The following is a 15543-nucleotide window of genomic DNA, read 5'->3' on the forward strand; positions in this document are numbered from 1 at the left end:
TGCAGATGAGCCTGGAACAAGTGCCAATGCAGGCAGAGCAGTGAAGAAAACAAGAAGTGGTGGAAGATCGGGTGGAAGAAGTGGTGGAAGGACTGGCGGCAGAGCTGGTGGAAGACCTGGTGCAAGAGGAGGTAGAGCTGGAAGAGGCACTGGCCCAGAAGCAGCAGGGGGAGGAGCTGGTGTAGAAGGGAGAAGAGTTGAAGATACAGCTATGTGGCAGTTGATGTTTGGACAAGATGGAGCAAGGAATGCCATACCAGACTTGAATGAGGAGATTCCAGTGACCCAGAATGCCCCTAGCACTCCAGAAAATTAGTTTAGTTGCTCAATTAGTTCATAGCTGAACTGCAAAAATGTCCCAGTTCATGTATGAACTGCAACCTTGCAACAAAACATGTTTTGTAATGCACTGGTAGTCATTTAGGCCATGGTGGACCTTCATTTTGCCTGTCATATATCTATCATGCATGGTGCACAATGATTATGTTGTTGATCTCCATATCTGTCATGCTATATTGAGCCAAGTTGTTCATTTAAAAAATATCTGTTTTGTGTATGAGGCTGCAAATTTCAGTTAAAATAACTCCAACTTTGTCTCTGCTTTTTGTATTTGCATTTCAAATTTTCAGTAAAAAGGTATAATACTGCTATTATCTATTTGCATTTGCAGTAAATATGCAAAAAAAATTGAGAACAATTGAGAACAAATATGATACTACTATTATCTATTTGCACTTCAAATATTGCAAAAAAATTATTCAAAAAAATTTGGGTGATACTGGGACTCAAACCCAGTATCTGGTACTTGTGACAGTGGGGGTCGTACCAGTAGGCTATGAGAGGATATCAAGCATATGCTGCCAATCTTCCAATTTGTATATACTGCTAAACCTTACTAGTCGTCCGATCAGAAATCAACGGACACTGCATCGTCTGCCACCTCTGGCCAAACAGGGCGGCGCACGACACCGCCCGTACGCCGGTGGGCCATCGCCACTTCCCGCCTTAGCCTCTTCCCGCAAACGCCGCTTCCCGCCTTCGCCGCTTCCCGCCAACGCCTCTTCCTGCCTTCGCCTCTTCCCGCCATCGCCGCTCGGCCTCTACAAAAGACATGGTCACCATGGCCAAACTCGAGCCACTTCCGTCCACTGACATGGTGCGCAAGCTCATCACCACCTGGGCAACAATCACCGGGACATGGGATCACGTTGCGCGTCCCCGTTCCTCTTCCACCCCTGCTCCGCCGCCCAATCCCTCTCCTACCACGCCCGAGCCCGAGCCATGGGAGCCATGGGAGCACGCTCCCCTCTAGCCCGAGACATGGGAGCCATGGGAGCACGCTCCCCTCCAACCCGAGCAGCAGCCGCTCCCAGCCGTGGTGCCCACCGTTGATCAGTAGACTGCCCTGCTGAATTCGTACGGCACAGTCCGCAGGGAACACGCCAGCCGTGACCTGCAAGCGGCCATCGACAGACGTGTCGTTGCCATCTCCAATGACACCGCGGTGAGGGAAGAATCCACTCGCATGTTCACCGCCGACGAGCGCCAAGCAGTCCTGGGGCTCCACGCAGATGTTCAGGCATCAGACGCAGCTAGAGTGCGGCAGGCCGTCGCACACCACAGTGCGGCGCGCGACGCCATGGTCCGAAGGCAGGCTGCAGCCACGGAGAAGGCACCAGCGCATGTCAGCCATGGTCCGGAGCCAAGCTGCAGCCGCCCGGTCACGGAGTACATCGACCTATCATCCGACGAGGACTAGAGGTTCAGAAAGTTCAGAGTTTCAGAACTCTGTTCTTGTTGCAGTGATGAGAGTTTCAGAAAGTTCTGAGTTCTCCAGTTTATCCCAAGTTAGTTTGTGTTATTACCCAAGTTAGTTTGTGCTGTTATCTTCTAATGCTCAAGTCAGTTTGTGTTAATCAAGTCAACTTTGTTCTACTCAGTTCGTGTTAATCATTGTTGTACTCTGTACTGAACTTCTTCAGAGAAATTCAGTGTCAATCTAGTGAATTTCTTCAGTGTTCTACTTATTTTGCATTTGAGAGTTTATTTGTCTGAATTTCTGTGTTGGATAACATAACTTGTCAAATTTGCAGATTAAGAAAGACAAATAACTGGGCATGAAAATTTTCAAACTTGACAAACTTGTTCATCATACAGTCACACATACTTGAAATCCTCACACAAATCCCCTACTAACCAATGCAACAAGAGCATAAATCACTACACTTGCAAGAACAACAAGTACTAGAAACAAATCTAATTTTTCCCTACCTTTTCTCTGCTCATCTAATTTATTCCTCTCTTTCTTCATCCTCTGAATGTCTTGTTCCTTGTCAAGCAAAGCATTTTGTAGCTTCTGGTTGTCATTTGCAAGCTTTCCAATTACCACCCTTGATCTGCCCTGCCATGCATCATCCATCCACCTCAAATACCCACAGGAGTTTAACCCCTGTACATTTCAAATTACAGAAACACATCCGGTCAAAATTGTCATACGGTGCAAAATTCAGTGAAACAAATAAAAAAACTTATCTCACACCTCGTATGGACAACTCAGAAATCGTCGGCCTGCATCAAATCCTTCATTGCAAACCCTAATAACTCATCAAATCCTTCATTGCAAACCCTAATAACTGGCGTCAATTTGCACCCACATTCAGCCGCACCAAATCCTTCATTGGAAACCCTAATTCCGCATGCCCCCTAAAATTCCAAAGTGAAATCAAAAACAAGAAATACAACAAGAAAATCGAGGAAAGAACATACCTTCATCGCTTTTTTGGAGCCAAAACTAAGCTCTAATGTGACTATCCACTCGCCATCCATGTCGCATCCGGTGCCAGAGCCGCCGCCGCCTTGGTTGACAGAGCCGCTGTCGGTTTGGTCCAAGCCGCCGTTGACATAGCCGTCGGCTTGGTTGAAGACGTTGTTCCCAACGCCTCTCCATGGCGCTCGACCGCGTCGTCTCTCCATGGTGCACGACCGGGCCGACCGCGTCGCCTTCGCAGCTAGGGATTTGAAGAAGGGGATTGGGATACAGAGAGAATGGCCACGGGTTAAATCTCAGTAAACTGAGTGGGGTAACTTCAAAGATACAAATGCATACACGGCCGACCCCATTGCGTGCGTGGCAGCCCATCTGTCCACTTTGCATGCGTTTTGTAACTAAACGAATCCGCATGAGAGTTAATGTATGACTTTTATGGGTTTTTTTTGTTTGTGTATGAATCCGTTACCGCCGCGAAAGTTTATGTACCCCAGGTGTAATTAACTCATCTTGAAACTATACGTATGGGCCGATATTAAGGTAGAATTGTTATTACCTCACGTGCTAGCCACTATACAATCCAATGTACGCCCAACATTTGTTTTATCTAAGAAATAAGTATACGATAAATTGCGTGTGCACATGCGGCCACGCGAGGTCGTTATCTGCACCACTCGTCTCCACGCGATTCGTGCTAGCGCAATACAACGTTGTCGTATAATTTCCCCTAGCAGCGTACATCAGCTAGTATAACGCTCGTATCCGTGTCTGCGCGCCATAGTAAAGGCCCAAATGACAGCATGTAGTGACAACGGCTAGCTGCACCAAGCGGGAACGAGACGTGCAAAGACATTTATTGCGTGGGACATGGCCATTCGAAGCTGCTCCCCTTCTCCATTCCTCACAGCTTAGCTGGGCTTGCAAATCATGCGTTCGTCCATGTCCCATAGTAGTTCAACACCACGTCCATTCCACCACACGAGCAATCGGATGCCTCCACTCCCTCTCATCCGTTGCCCCGAATGCAACGCTGACTACGTGCTCTGGTTTGTCTTCGGGGCTGAACTAAACCCGGGGAAGCACTTCTACAAGTGCGAACGGCATGGGGTAAGTTTTTCTAAATCTTTTCATGCCTTCTTCTCCATGGCGTGCTAATCTTTCTTCCTGCTGCAGCATGGAGGGTGCAGTTTTTGAAAATGGGAGAAGGAGTACATGCAGTACTTCAGCGTGCAGTGGAGACATCTGATTTCACACGCGTCGGTCCATCGCTATGTCACACTTCTCGAGCAGAACCAGTCATTGCTAAAGAACATTTTCATGTTGTGCCTCGCGAACTTGATGGTCATGGTCACTATCTTCCCCCACAAGCCCTAAAGTATCATTCCGGCTGCGTAGGAAGCGTCGTAGTCATACATGTGTTCATCTTCTTCTGCTCAGTGCACTTCATGCATCCCGCGCATGGCCTTGTGTAACGCCCCGAGACCGATGTGCCAGGTGTCGTTCAGTTATTCGCTGTTGTTGCCTTGTCATTGCTTGCGTGTCATGCATTGCATATCATGTCATCATGCGCATTTCATTTGCATACGTGTTCGTCTCACGCATCCGAGCATTTTCCCCGTTGTCCGTTTTGCAATCCGGCATTCCGTTCTTCTCCGGTGGTCCTTTCTACCTTTCTTTCATGTGTGGGGATTAAACATTTCCGGATTGGACCGAGTCTTGCCAAGCGGCCTTGGTTTACTACCGGTAGACCACCTGTCAAGTTTCGTACCATTTGAACTTCGTTTGATGCTCCAACGGTTAACCGAGGGACCGAGAAGGCCTCGTGTGTGTTGCAACCCAACATCCCTCCAATTTGGCCCAAAAACCCACCTAACTCTGCTCCATCATCTCGGTCCTTCGATCACGATCGCGTGGCCGAAAACCGCACCTCATTTGGACTCTCCTAACTCCCTCTATGCCTATATATACAACCCCCCTCCGAAATTCACGGTTCATTCTTTCCCTAACCCTAAAAATTCTCAGATCCGCGCCGCCGGACGAAATCCCCACCTTCACCGGACATGTCCGCGCCCCTCCACGCCGCTCTAGCCAACCAGAGGCTGCCACGTCACCTCGCCGCTGCCGCCAGCCTATCCCGAGCCGCCACCTCACCTCCCCTGCGCCCACTTCGCCGCCATCCTCCCGGGGCCCAGATCCGGCCCGCCCCGGGGCCGAACCGGGCCACTCCGAGGCTCCCGCCTCCCCGCGCCCAGGCCGCGCCGCCCACGCCGGAGCCCTGCGCCGCCGCCTCTCCGATCTTCGACGTCGGCGTCGCCGAGCCCTGCTGACCTCGGGAACGGGCCCCGCAGCCTCGGCCTCCGCTCCCCGCGCTCGGATCCGCGCGTTCCCTGCACTCGCCGGCCTCCTCCACCCCTCCTTGCCGCTGCCCATCGGCGAACGGCGCCGCCGCCGCCCCCCTGCCTCCCTCGATCCAGGCGGGATCGAGGAGGAGGACGCCCTCGCGCCTCGTGGGCCTGAGCAGATCCAGCAGGCCTAGCCTGCCTCCCCTTCGCCCGAGTCCGGCCCATCTCCATGCCAGATCCGCGGCCTGCCTCCTCCTCCTTCACGGGCCGAGCCCACTTGGGTGAGGCCACACCCCCAGCGCCCGCCTCTATTTTTTTTCCTTCCTACTGTTGGGCTTGCCCCAGATTCAGCCCGTCATGTGTTTTTTTCAGCGCCTGAGTTTTTCCTATTTATCCTGAGACAACAGTTTTGCAGTATAGCCCCCCTAGTTCATGCATTTAATAACTCACTAACCGTGCATCGGATTAAAATGAATTATATATGAAACTTGCTCAGAATTTTGTGTAGTTTAATAATATCCAACTTTCATCTATGTTTAAAATGATTAAAATGTTGTTTGCATTAATTTGCTCCTATGCCATGCTAATATGATTTAATTCATAACTAATTAACCATAGCTCCGAATTTAATAAACTTTATATGTAAATGGGGTAGAAAAATGCATAGATTACCATGTTGCACTTTATCTTCCTGTTTAACAACAATAAAATATGGTTTTAGACAGAACAGCACCAAACCTAAAATATGCACATGAGGAGTTTCCGGATTTGTTGTTCGTTGCTTCCGGCCTCATTTAACCTTGACTAGATAGGTAGTTTTCATTTGCTTCACCCTCTTGCCATGCTTAACAACATTTAATATTGTTGGGTACATAAACGGGATCAAACTAAATAACTTATCGTGGTGTTTCGTCAATATGCAACTCGTTGCATATTGAGCTTCATTTAATTTGTAGGATTGTTTGTGCACTTTGCCATGCCATGCCTCATTAAACCGGACATGCATCATACTTGTTTGCGCATAATGCCATGTCTATGTGGTGGTTGTTTACCATGATTGTTTGCTTCTTTCCGGTGTTGCTTCTTCGGGTTGGTTCCGGTAACGTCGTGTTGTGAGGATCCGTTCGTCTACGTCCGTTTATCTTCTTCATGGACTCGTTCTTCTTCCTTGCGGGATTTCAGGCAAGATGATCATACCCTTGAAATCACTACTATCTTTGCTATGCTAGTTTGCTCGCTCTTGCTATGCCAATGCTACGATGCCTACCATTTGGTTGTCAGCCTCCCAAGTTGCCATGCCAAACCTCTAACCCACCATGTCCTAGCAAACCATTGATTGGCTATGTTACCGCTTTGCTCAGCCCCTCTTATAGCGTTGCTAGTTGCAGGTGAAGATTGGAGGCCGTTCCTTGTTGGAACATTTACTTACTTGTTGGGATATCACTATATATCTTATTTAATTAATGCATCTATATACTTGGTAAAGGGTGGAAGGCTCGGCCTTATGCCTGGTGTTTTGTTCCACTCTTGCCGCCCTAGTTTCCGTCATATCGGTGTTATGTTCCCGGATTTTGCGTCCCTTACGCGGTTGGGCTATAATGGGAACCCCTTGACAGTTCGCCTTAAGTAAAGCTTTTCCAGTAATGCCCAACATTGGTTTTACCATTTGCCACCCAGCCTTTTTTTTCCTTGGGAGTCGCGCATCCCGAGGGTCATCTTATTTTAACCCCCCGGGCCAGTGCTTGTCTAAGTGTTGGTCCGAACTGAGTAGACTGCGGGGCCACCTCGGGGAAACTTGAGGGCTGGTTTTACTCGTAGGATGTCTCATCCGGTGTTGCCCTGAGAACGAGATATGTGCAGCTCCCATCAGGATGTCGGCACATCGGGCGGTGTTGCTGGTTTAGTTTTACCCTGTCGAAATGTCTTGTTGTACCGGGATACCGAGTCTGATCGGAACGTCTCGGGTGGAGGTCTATTCCTTCGTTGACTGTGAGAGCTTGTGATGGGCTAAGTTGGGACACCCTGCAGGGATTTGAACTTTCGAAAGCCGTGCCCGCGGTTATGGGCAGATGGGAATTTGTTAACGTCCGGTTGTAGAAAACCTGAACTTGACCTTAATTAAAATGAATCAACCGCGTGTGTAACCGTGATGGTCTCTTTCCGGCGGAGACCGGGAAGTGAACACGGTTGTTGGAGTTATGCTTGACGTAGGTAGTCCAGGATCACTTCTTGATCATACTTTTATCGACCGTGCTTTGCCTTCTCTTCTCGCTCTCATTTGCGTATGTTAACCACCATATATGCTAGTCGCTTGCTGCAGCTCCACCTCATACATTTACCTTACCCATGAGCTTAAATAGTCTTGATCGCGAGGGTGCGAGATTGCTGAGCCCCCGTGGCTCACAGATACTTCCAAAACCAGCTTGCAGGTGGCGATGAGTCCGTGCAGATGACGCAACCAAGCTCAGGAGGAGCTCGATGAAGATCTTGTTCTTTGTGTTGTTTCGTTCTAGTTGATCAGTAGTGGAGCCCAGTTGGGGTCGATCGGGGACCTTTGTCGCATCTGGGGTTCTTCTTTTATTTTGGTTCCGTAGTCGGACCCTGTTTGAATTTGGTTGATGTAATGCTTTATTCATGTAATTGTGTGAAGTGGCGATTGTAAGCCAACTATGTATCTCTTTCCCTTATTATATTACATGGGTTGTGTGAAGATTACCTCACTTGTGACATATGCCTTCAATGCGATTATGCCTCTAAGTCGTGCCTCGACACGTGGGAGATATAGTCGCATCGAGGGTGTTACACCTTGGCCATGAGCTGCCTCCTCAGAACTACATAGCTTATCCCCTCTGCGTAGGGACTGCTGTTTTTTTCATATGTTCTACTTTTTGCTGGCCGAGCTGCATGTATCACCCAGTACGTTTAGCTTGCTCATGCAGGTTGCGAGCTGGTCTATCAATAAATTATTTAGCCACCTTTGTGGACCGACGCCCCTGCTGCAATTAGCCCGTCTCTAATCACAAAACGTGTGCAAATACATCGAGTGTAACTGTGCCTGTGTGTACACCAAACAGCAGTGTATGCCATAAATTGCCCAATTGAAGTCATTGCCCAGCTCCCCTGAACCGAATAACAATACCTATCATGAATTGATTACTTCAATTAACACGCACTGCAGCGGAGCAGTTATGACCCACCCCGGACGGGCGTCCCTCGCAGGATGAATCGCTAACGGACAAGGATGTATTCCTACTATGATAAATGTGTGCGGGCCCACACGCGTGAGGGTATAACGGGCGTATTCCCATTTCATAAGAAATTAGCACTGTGTAGTATTGCAAGTTGGGAGGCAAGATGCTATATTAGCCATCGATCACGACGCGCTGCCGACGCATGAGATAACGGCAGCGGGTGGCCGCATGTCCTCAAAATTCACGTCCATATGTTGCAAACATTTTAGTAGCATGGTGCAAGTTTTGCAGGCACTACTCATTCAGAACAATCAAATATGGAAATAGCTATTTCGGAATCTCTGTACGCACATTAAATACAAGTACTGAAAACCCAATGAAAGTAGTATTGCTTAGCCTAAGTTATACCTGAATGCATAAACTGGTAGATCAAAACATCAAATACCTACAGGTCCATACTGTTGGAGCCATTGAGGTCTAGTTGTGGACATGCTTGTGATGATGGCCCAATCGAATTCAGTTAGCCTGTTAAGATCATGATTATAATTTGTTTAACCATGATTACAAATTGATCCCCTGGCCTGAATTCCCTGCTTTAGTGGCCCGTGTAGACGAATCTGTAGGCTAAGACATGCTCAGAAACTCAAAAGGGCGTCTGGAGCACCTGCTCAAGGACAAAAAAAAGTTGGATGGTTGGAATCGCATACCCTGGACAGCTACCAGCAGGTCACGCCTCTTGTGCATGCCCTACCACAAAAAGCTACTCTCCAAGTCCCAAGTTGCCGCTGCCGACCTGAAGACCTGAAGCACAACAATAGGCAACATAGCAGTCTTAATTTGGGGGAAGAGGAAGGGGAATACACACTGAGAGGGAGAGGGAGAGGACCCTTGTGTAGCCGGCGGCTGGACCGACACCATGACGGCCTGACGATACAAGTCATGCGGCGGCAGCCCCAGAAGGCCAAGAGCTCTTGCACATGCCCTACTCGACATCGTGGGCGATGTAGCTCCGACCGGCAGCGCCGAGTCCCTCGGTCGTCCGCGTCGGTGACCCCGGGGCCGATCTGGAAGAGGCCGGTCTCCTCTGCTTCCCGCGAGATGGGAAGAGAGGGGGTGGGCGATGTTGAGTGTTATCTGCTATGTCGATCGTCGATGCCCAGATTAGGAGAGAGGTAGGGCTAGAGGAATCGATTGGTGCCTTTCGAGAGAGATAGGTCGGGTGGTCTCCTCGGCGGTTGAGTGTTTTTTCTGGTGGAAACAGGTGTGGGAGAGGAGAGCGACGAAAATCGACGGCATAAGACGGGAGACGGATCCTTACGGTTGTTTTAGGTAGTAGAGATAGAGATTATTTGTCTTCTAATTAATGTGATTGAGCGATTTAAGATAATGTTAGTTAATTTAGATTTGATCTTTAGAGATTGATCGTGATTGATTCTACATTACTAAATAATTTGCGCAGCATGAAAAATTCTGATATGTTCAAATTTCTTTCATTGTGTGAGAGGGTGACGCGAAAATAAACCGATGAAGTGGGGGAGGGGACGAAAAAAATCTACGAAAAAACCCTATGAAAAAACCGGCGAAATTGGGAGGTGGGACGAAAAAACCCCGAAACGGAGACTACCAACTACTCCATTAGGAGTAGAGATTAGATTTGATCTTTAGAGATTGATCTTGATTGATTCTACATTACTAAATAATTTGCGCCAGTATGAAAAATTCTGATATGTTCAGATTTCTTCCATTGTGTGAGAGGGTGACGCGAAAATAAACCGCTGAAGGGGGGGGGGGACGAAGAAAAATCCACGAAAAAAACCTATGAAAAAACCAACGAAATTGGGAGATGGGACGGAAAAAAACTGGAACGGAGACAATGTTTCAATGAGATGGCTATTTTTTCTGTGGGAGTTGACCATGATGACCCGACTACGAACGTGCGAGAAGCCGCGTCTTAGCAATCGCTAAACCAATTTGCGAGGGGTTATTGACCATGCCGAAGTACGATCAACCTGACCACGAGGGCCTGTTTCCTGCAAGCAAACGAAGAACGAGCAAGAAACTAAGATATGTTACTTGCCTGAGATTCGATCGTCGGTATCCTAATACCTCGTTCAATCTCGTTACCGGCAAGTCACTTTACTCGTACCGTAATGCATGATCCTGTGACCAGACACTTGGTCACTTTGAGCTCATTATGATGATGCATTACCGAGTGGGCCCAGTGATACCTCTCCGTCATACGGAGTGACAAATCCCAGTCTTGATCCATGTTAACCCAACAGACACTTTCGGAGATACCCGTAGTCTACCTTTATAGTCACCCAGTTACGTTGTGACGTTTGGTATACCCAAAGCACTCCTACGGTATCCGGGAGTTACACGATCTCATGGTCTAAGGAAAGATACTTTGACATTGGAAAACTCTAGCAAACGAACTATACGATCTTGTGCTATGTTTAGGATTGGGTCTTGTCCATCACATCATTCTCCTAATGATGTGATCTCGTTATCAATGACATCCAATGTCCATAGTCAGGAAACCATGACTATCTGTTGATCAACGAGCTAGTCAACTAGAGGCTTACTAGGGACATGTTGGTGTCTGCTATTCACACATGTATTACGATTTCCGGATAACACAATTATAGCATGAATAAAGACAATTATCATGAACAAGGAAATATAATAATAATGCTTTTATTATTGCCTCTAGGGCATATTTCCAATAGGTACATGACATGAGGGGCAGGGAAGTCGACGTCGACCCGCGTGCCGCCGTTCCCGCAGCCCTTCATGTGCAACTAGAGGTTCTAGGGTGGATCGAGCTCCATCTCCCGAGCAAAGGTAGTAGGGAGACGGAGGCGGCGACGCGGTGGCCGGCACGGCCTGATGAAGAACTCGCGGGGCTGGTCTCGACGTGGTGCTCTGTCGGGGGAGGCATCGCTGGCGGAGGCGAGGCCGATGCGCCGCCCCATCCTCCTCTCCCCCGAGCGCCACGACGACCTCTACCTCGCCCCTCCACCTTCCTCTCGTGGCCGGTTCCGCCGCCACTAGCTCTTGGGAAGGAGGAACGCGCTCGCGGGCAGCGACCCTCGCCGCCACCGTCGAAGGGCCAGCGCTTCCTCTCGCCATGGCAGATGGAAGGAAGAAGTTGAGATGGAAGGAGACAGATGATGGAAGAATCTGGAATGCTGCCCCCTCCCCTCCTTATAAAGGGGCGGAGTGGGGGCTCGGCCGCCCCACTCAACCAATCCGGTCATCGGGGGTGCAGGGAATCAGCACTGGCCCGCTGCCCCAATCAGCAACGACCCGGTTTCCCGCCTCCACCTCCTGCCACCTGCATGAGGGACACATGACGAGCGAGCAACATTGAAGGGACAGGTGAAGCGGCCGCTCCCCACTCCGTGATCGTGGGGCGCGGGCGCCTTGAAGGCCACGATGCGAGTCCACCCGTGTAAATGGGCCGTGCCTCTGCGCCTTCCTCCTTTTATGGGGAAGGCGCGAGCTGCCTCTTTACCACGATGTGATGCATGCATGCAGGAACCACCTCACGCATGACCCCCACGTCACGCACGACCCTCCACATCGCGCGTTCAACGCGGGTCGTGGGGAAGCGCAGTGGACGAGAAATTACTACGATAAAATCCGCCCCACCTACTTGCACACCGTTCTGGGCCTAGCCCAACAATGCATCGCGCTTATGTGTGGCCCAGGCCCGGGGGCTCTTATCGGTGTACAAAAGTAGGGGCTCTCCTTTTGACCCCTTTACTTGTGCACGGGCAGTCAGAGCCACGCGTCGCGGCCACACTTAGCAGGACAGAGGAGGGAAGCCGGAGAGAAGCCAAGGCATAAGACGACCAAGGCGACGCCAAGACCGGGAGCATAGGAGGGCAAGAGGGCGAGGTGGACTCCCTCGGCAAGATCCTTGCCGAGGCGGCCCCCCGCAGCCCCGGCAAGAGCCTTGCCGGGGCAACTTGCCGGATGCCAGCGGAGTAAACCACCCTTTAGCCCACCGGCTCCAACCTAACCTACTGCATTGGAACCAAGGCTCGGAAGGCGCCTCTGTGGTGGCATGCAAATCTTCGTCAAGCTCATAAATATATGAGTTTAGATGAGGACTAGAAGACGGGGACCCTCGACAGGATCATAGCTGAGGAAATCCACAAGACCCCCGGCAAGATCCTTGCCGGGGATGACAGCAGCGCCACGGCAAGACCGTTGCCAAGCCCCCGGCAAGACCCTTGCCGAGGTCGTCAGCAGGGCTACTGCCAGGCTCGCACCAGCCAAGACTCTGCCACCGTTCGCATGCAGCTACCAACCCAACAGCTGGGCAGGCACCTGCGTGGCAACATGTAGCTTCCAGGCCAAATCAGCAAGCACCTGCGTGTCGGCATGCAGATCTTCCTAAAGGCCATACCACCGCGCCACCTCAGCTGCCTGCCTGCCTACATGGCATTGCATGCAATGCCAGCCTGGGCGCGTGTCGAAGCAAGGTGAAGCGGCGATGGACGGGACAGGCCTCGTTCCCGTCCTCGATAAAGCTAATGGACACCTACGTAGTGCATTTAATGCACTTTGTCCCATATTGCCGTGCGATAAGCTCGCGCACTGTAGACCTCTCCACCACCTGTGTGCCGCTGTGGCAGCCCCTTTTTCCTATAAAAGGAGGCCCGAGGCGACCAGGAGAGGGATTCGGCTTTTTGAACGGGACAACCACCGTAGCTAGTTCGGAAAGCTCAAGAACACTCAATACATCCACCAAAGCAAGGCTAGGGTTTTACGCATCCTCGCGGCCCGAACCTGGGTAAACGATCCGTGTGCTTTCTCCTAAACCTGCTCTTGTCATGACCCCGCGCCCGCTAACCGTAGAAGGGATCCCAATGATCCCATAGGTGTCATTCCCACCGACAAAGGGGATCAAAAGCAAATGGCCACGTCCGGCACCTAGTCTAGTCTTCTTGTCTTCAAGTCTTCTCACGAGCACGGAGCTAAGTGCTGCCACTAGGACGTGGAAGGGAGCCCCCTAGGCCCGAGGGCGGCACTCCTGAGACTACGGGGCGTGTACAGCCCCACTCGTTATTACGTGAGAGTGTCACGGGCAGCGATCTTCACAGGTGTGAGCCTTACTTCATATCGCCAGACGAGGGCCCCGCCTTGCGCCGCCCCTACCACCGTCGGGACGACCGGAGACCAGGACGGAACCAACGAGGGCAGAGGGGACGGCAGCGACGCCCTCAACAACCATGGGTCCTCTGCGGGGGTAGGCTCTGGAGCACCTCCCCGGCAGAGGGCCTACCTCCGCGGGACGCCTTGTTCCGCGCAGCGCCGAGGAGGGGCTTCGTCCCGGCTTCCTTCCTGCAGTCCCCAGCGTGCCCCCCTGGCGGGAGGGAGGCCGACGAGCCGGGACCGCCATCTGCTGCTGTGACCTGATCCCCCTGCGTACCATGGTTAGCGTAAGCCTGCTCCTGAGGAATTAGTTGTACCCTGTAGAAGTTGTCATCGGCGCGGTTGGCGAGGCTCCCGGAGGGGTCCTGAAAGGTGCCGGCTTCTAGCGCCTCCTCCTCCCAGCTCGGCTCGAGTAGTGAGCCAGGGTCGTCTTCCAGCACGTACTCCTGGTCCACCATGCGGCGCACGTAGGCCTCCGAGGCCGCCGCCTCAAAGACCTTACCGTAGTGCCCCATGCTCCATGTCGCCCGACCCAGCGTGCCACCTTGAGGATGATAAGGCTGCATCCCGCCTGGACCGTAGGTGGCAGCGCTCGTGCCCGCACCCAGCAGAGGTGGCGCGGGCGCGAGCGGGCGTGCAGCCCCGTTGGTCGTGCCGGTGTCGATGAAGCCTGGTGGTGCGCCTGTAGGCACGCGAGCGCGGCTTGGCCCGCCATGCGACCCGGCCGCAGCTCATGGCGTGAGCAGAGAACAGAAGGGCGGCACTCCTGAACCTGCGGTGTCCAGTAGCTCAGTGACGCGCTCCAGCAGTGCATCCCGGCCGCTCTCCATCAGCCGGCATCGTAGCAGCTCCTGTGGCACCATGAGTGCAGCTCGCATGTTTGCCTACTCCCTCCGGATGTGCGGCGCCGTTGTCGCGGCGTGGCTTGCGGACCTTGCAGCAGCCCGCACCTGTCATGGGGTGAGGGTGGATGGCGCCTGGCCGCGCCGCCCGCGCCCCGCAGTGTCTGGTGGCGCTCGGGCCCCTTGGAGTGCAGAGTTGAGGTCTTCCTAGGCAGGCAGCACCGCCCGGGCCGGTCAGGCTGCCCAGTGGTCGGCGTTGGTCCTTGAGTCGCCGGACATCAGAACCACAAAGCGTTGGTGAGTCGACCGGCGGGAGAGAAGCTCCGGTGCACCCCTATCTGGCATGCCAAATATCGGATCACGAGTTCCGGCAAAACCCTCAAGGTTCGAACACTTGGGTGCACGCGAAGATCTTCCCCCTACCAATCCACATCCTAACTCAGCTAAGATCTTACGAACTAACTCGACGGACTCACAACACAAAGGACACAAGATTTATACTGGTTTGGGCCACCATTGTGGCGTAATACCCTACTCTAGTGCGGTGTGGTGGACTGCCTCTTGGGCTGAGGGTGAATAGTACAAGGGGAAGAACAGCCTCCTGAGGAGAGGTGTTCTTGTGCTTGGAGAACTTGTCGTTGTTCTGGTCTCTCTCGATCTCACCTCTCCAGCTATGGTGGTAGCTAGTCCTATTTATAGAGGCCCTGGTCCTCTCCCCAAATATTTAGTGGGAAGGGAACCAACAACGGCCAATTCGAAAGGGGACAACTAGTACAGCTTATCCTGACAAAAGCTGTCTTCGCCTGCCAAATGCTCTGGTGGTGACGCCGTCTTGGGCTCCACGGTGACCTCCGTCTTGCTGTCCTTCTGGTCTTGGTCTTGTTGCACTGATATGGAAACCTTTGCTTGAAGCCTCGGTACTCCGCGCCTGCACCTGCTTCCTTAGCACCGAAGAGGAAACAAGGACACTGTGCGCGCTGGCGCCCGCCTGGCCTTGGTCGTCATGGCTCACGTCACTAGAACCTCGCGAGGTTCGCCTGGACTTGAACTCTCTGCCCCTCGCGAGCCAGCCTGGTGAGGCCGCTCCTGAGGAGGTCTTGTGTCGCTCGCCTCGCGAGGTTTGGCCCCCCACGAGGGTCTTGAATCCTTGCCAGTGAAGATGGGTCGTACGGGCCTGCTCGTAGAGCCACGCCGTGGGCCATAGGGAGGCAAGTCTGGGGACCCCCATTCCTAGA

General features: G+C 52.0%; 1 protein-coding gene across 1 annotated transcript; it reads right to left on the reverse strand.

The window, feature by feature from the left end:
- Positions 1-2098: 2098 nt before the first annotated feature.
- LOC125553767 (uncharacterized) lies at positions 2099-9580 on the reverse strand. Its single transcript, XM_087518281.1, has 6 exons — positions 9187-9580; positions 9008-9101; positions 2767-8917; positions 2636-2703; positions 2540-2603; positions 2099-2449 (listed from the first exon to the last, which is right to left on the reverse strand). Exons 3-6 carry the CDS (start codon positions 2971-2973, stop codon positions 2177-2179), a joined length of 612 nt encoding a protein of 203 aa, XP_087374407.1. The 5' UTR covers positions 2974-8917; positions 9008-9101; positions 9187-9580; the 3' UTR covers positions 2099-2176.
- Positions 9581-15543: the final 5963 nt, after the last annotated feature.

This window comes from Triticum urartu, chromosome 4A, assembly GCF_056163025.1.
Source record: "Triticum urartu cultivar PI428250 chromosome 4A, HENAU_Tu73, whole genome shotgun sequence".
Taxonomy (NCBI): Eukaryota; Viridiplantae; Streptophyta; class Magnoliopsida; order Poales; family Poaceae; genus Triticum; species Triticum urartu.

What these genes read in the sequence shown, in the direction of transcription:
- LOC125553767 (XM_087518281.1), bottom strand. Translation starts at nt 2,973, where the DNA reads ATGGAGAGACGACGCGGTCGAGCGCCATGGAGAGGCGTTGGGAACAAC. An exon ending in GCTCCAAAAAAGCGATGAAG is followed by an intron (nt 2,704 to 2,766) that starts GTATGTTCTTTC and finishes TTGGAATTTTAG; the next exon opens with GGGGCATGCGGAATTAGGGT. An exon ending in TGTGGGTGCAAATTGACGCC is followed by an intron (nt 2,604 to 2,635) that starts AGTTATTAGGGT and finishes AAGGATTTGATG; the next exon opens with AGTTATTAGGGTTTGCAATG.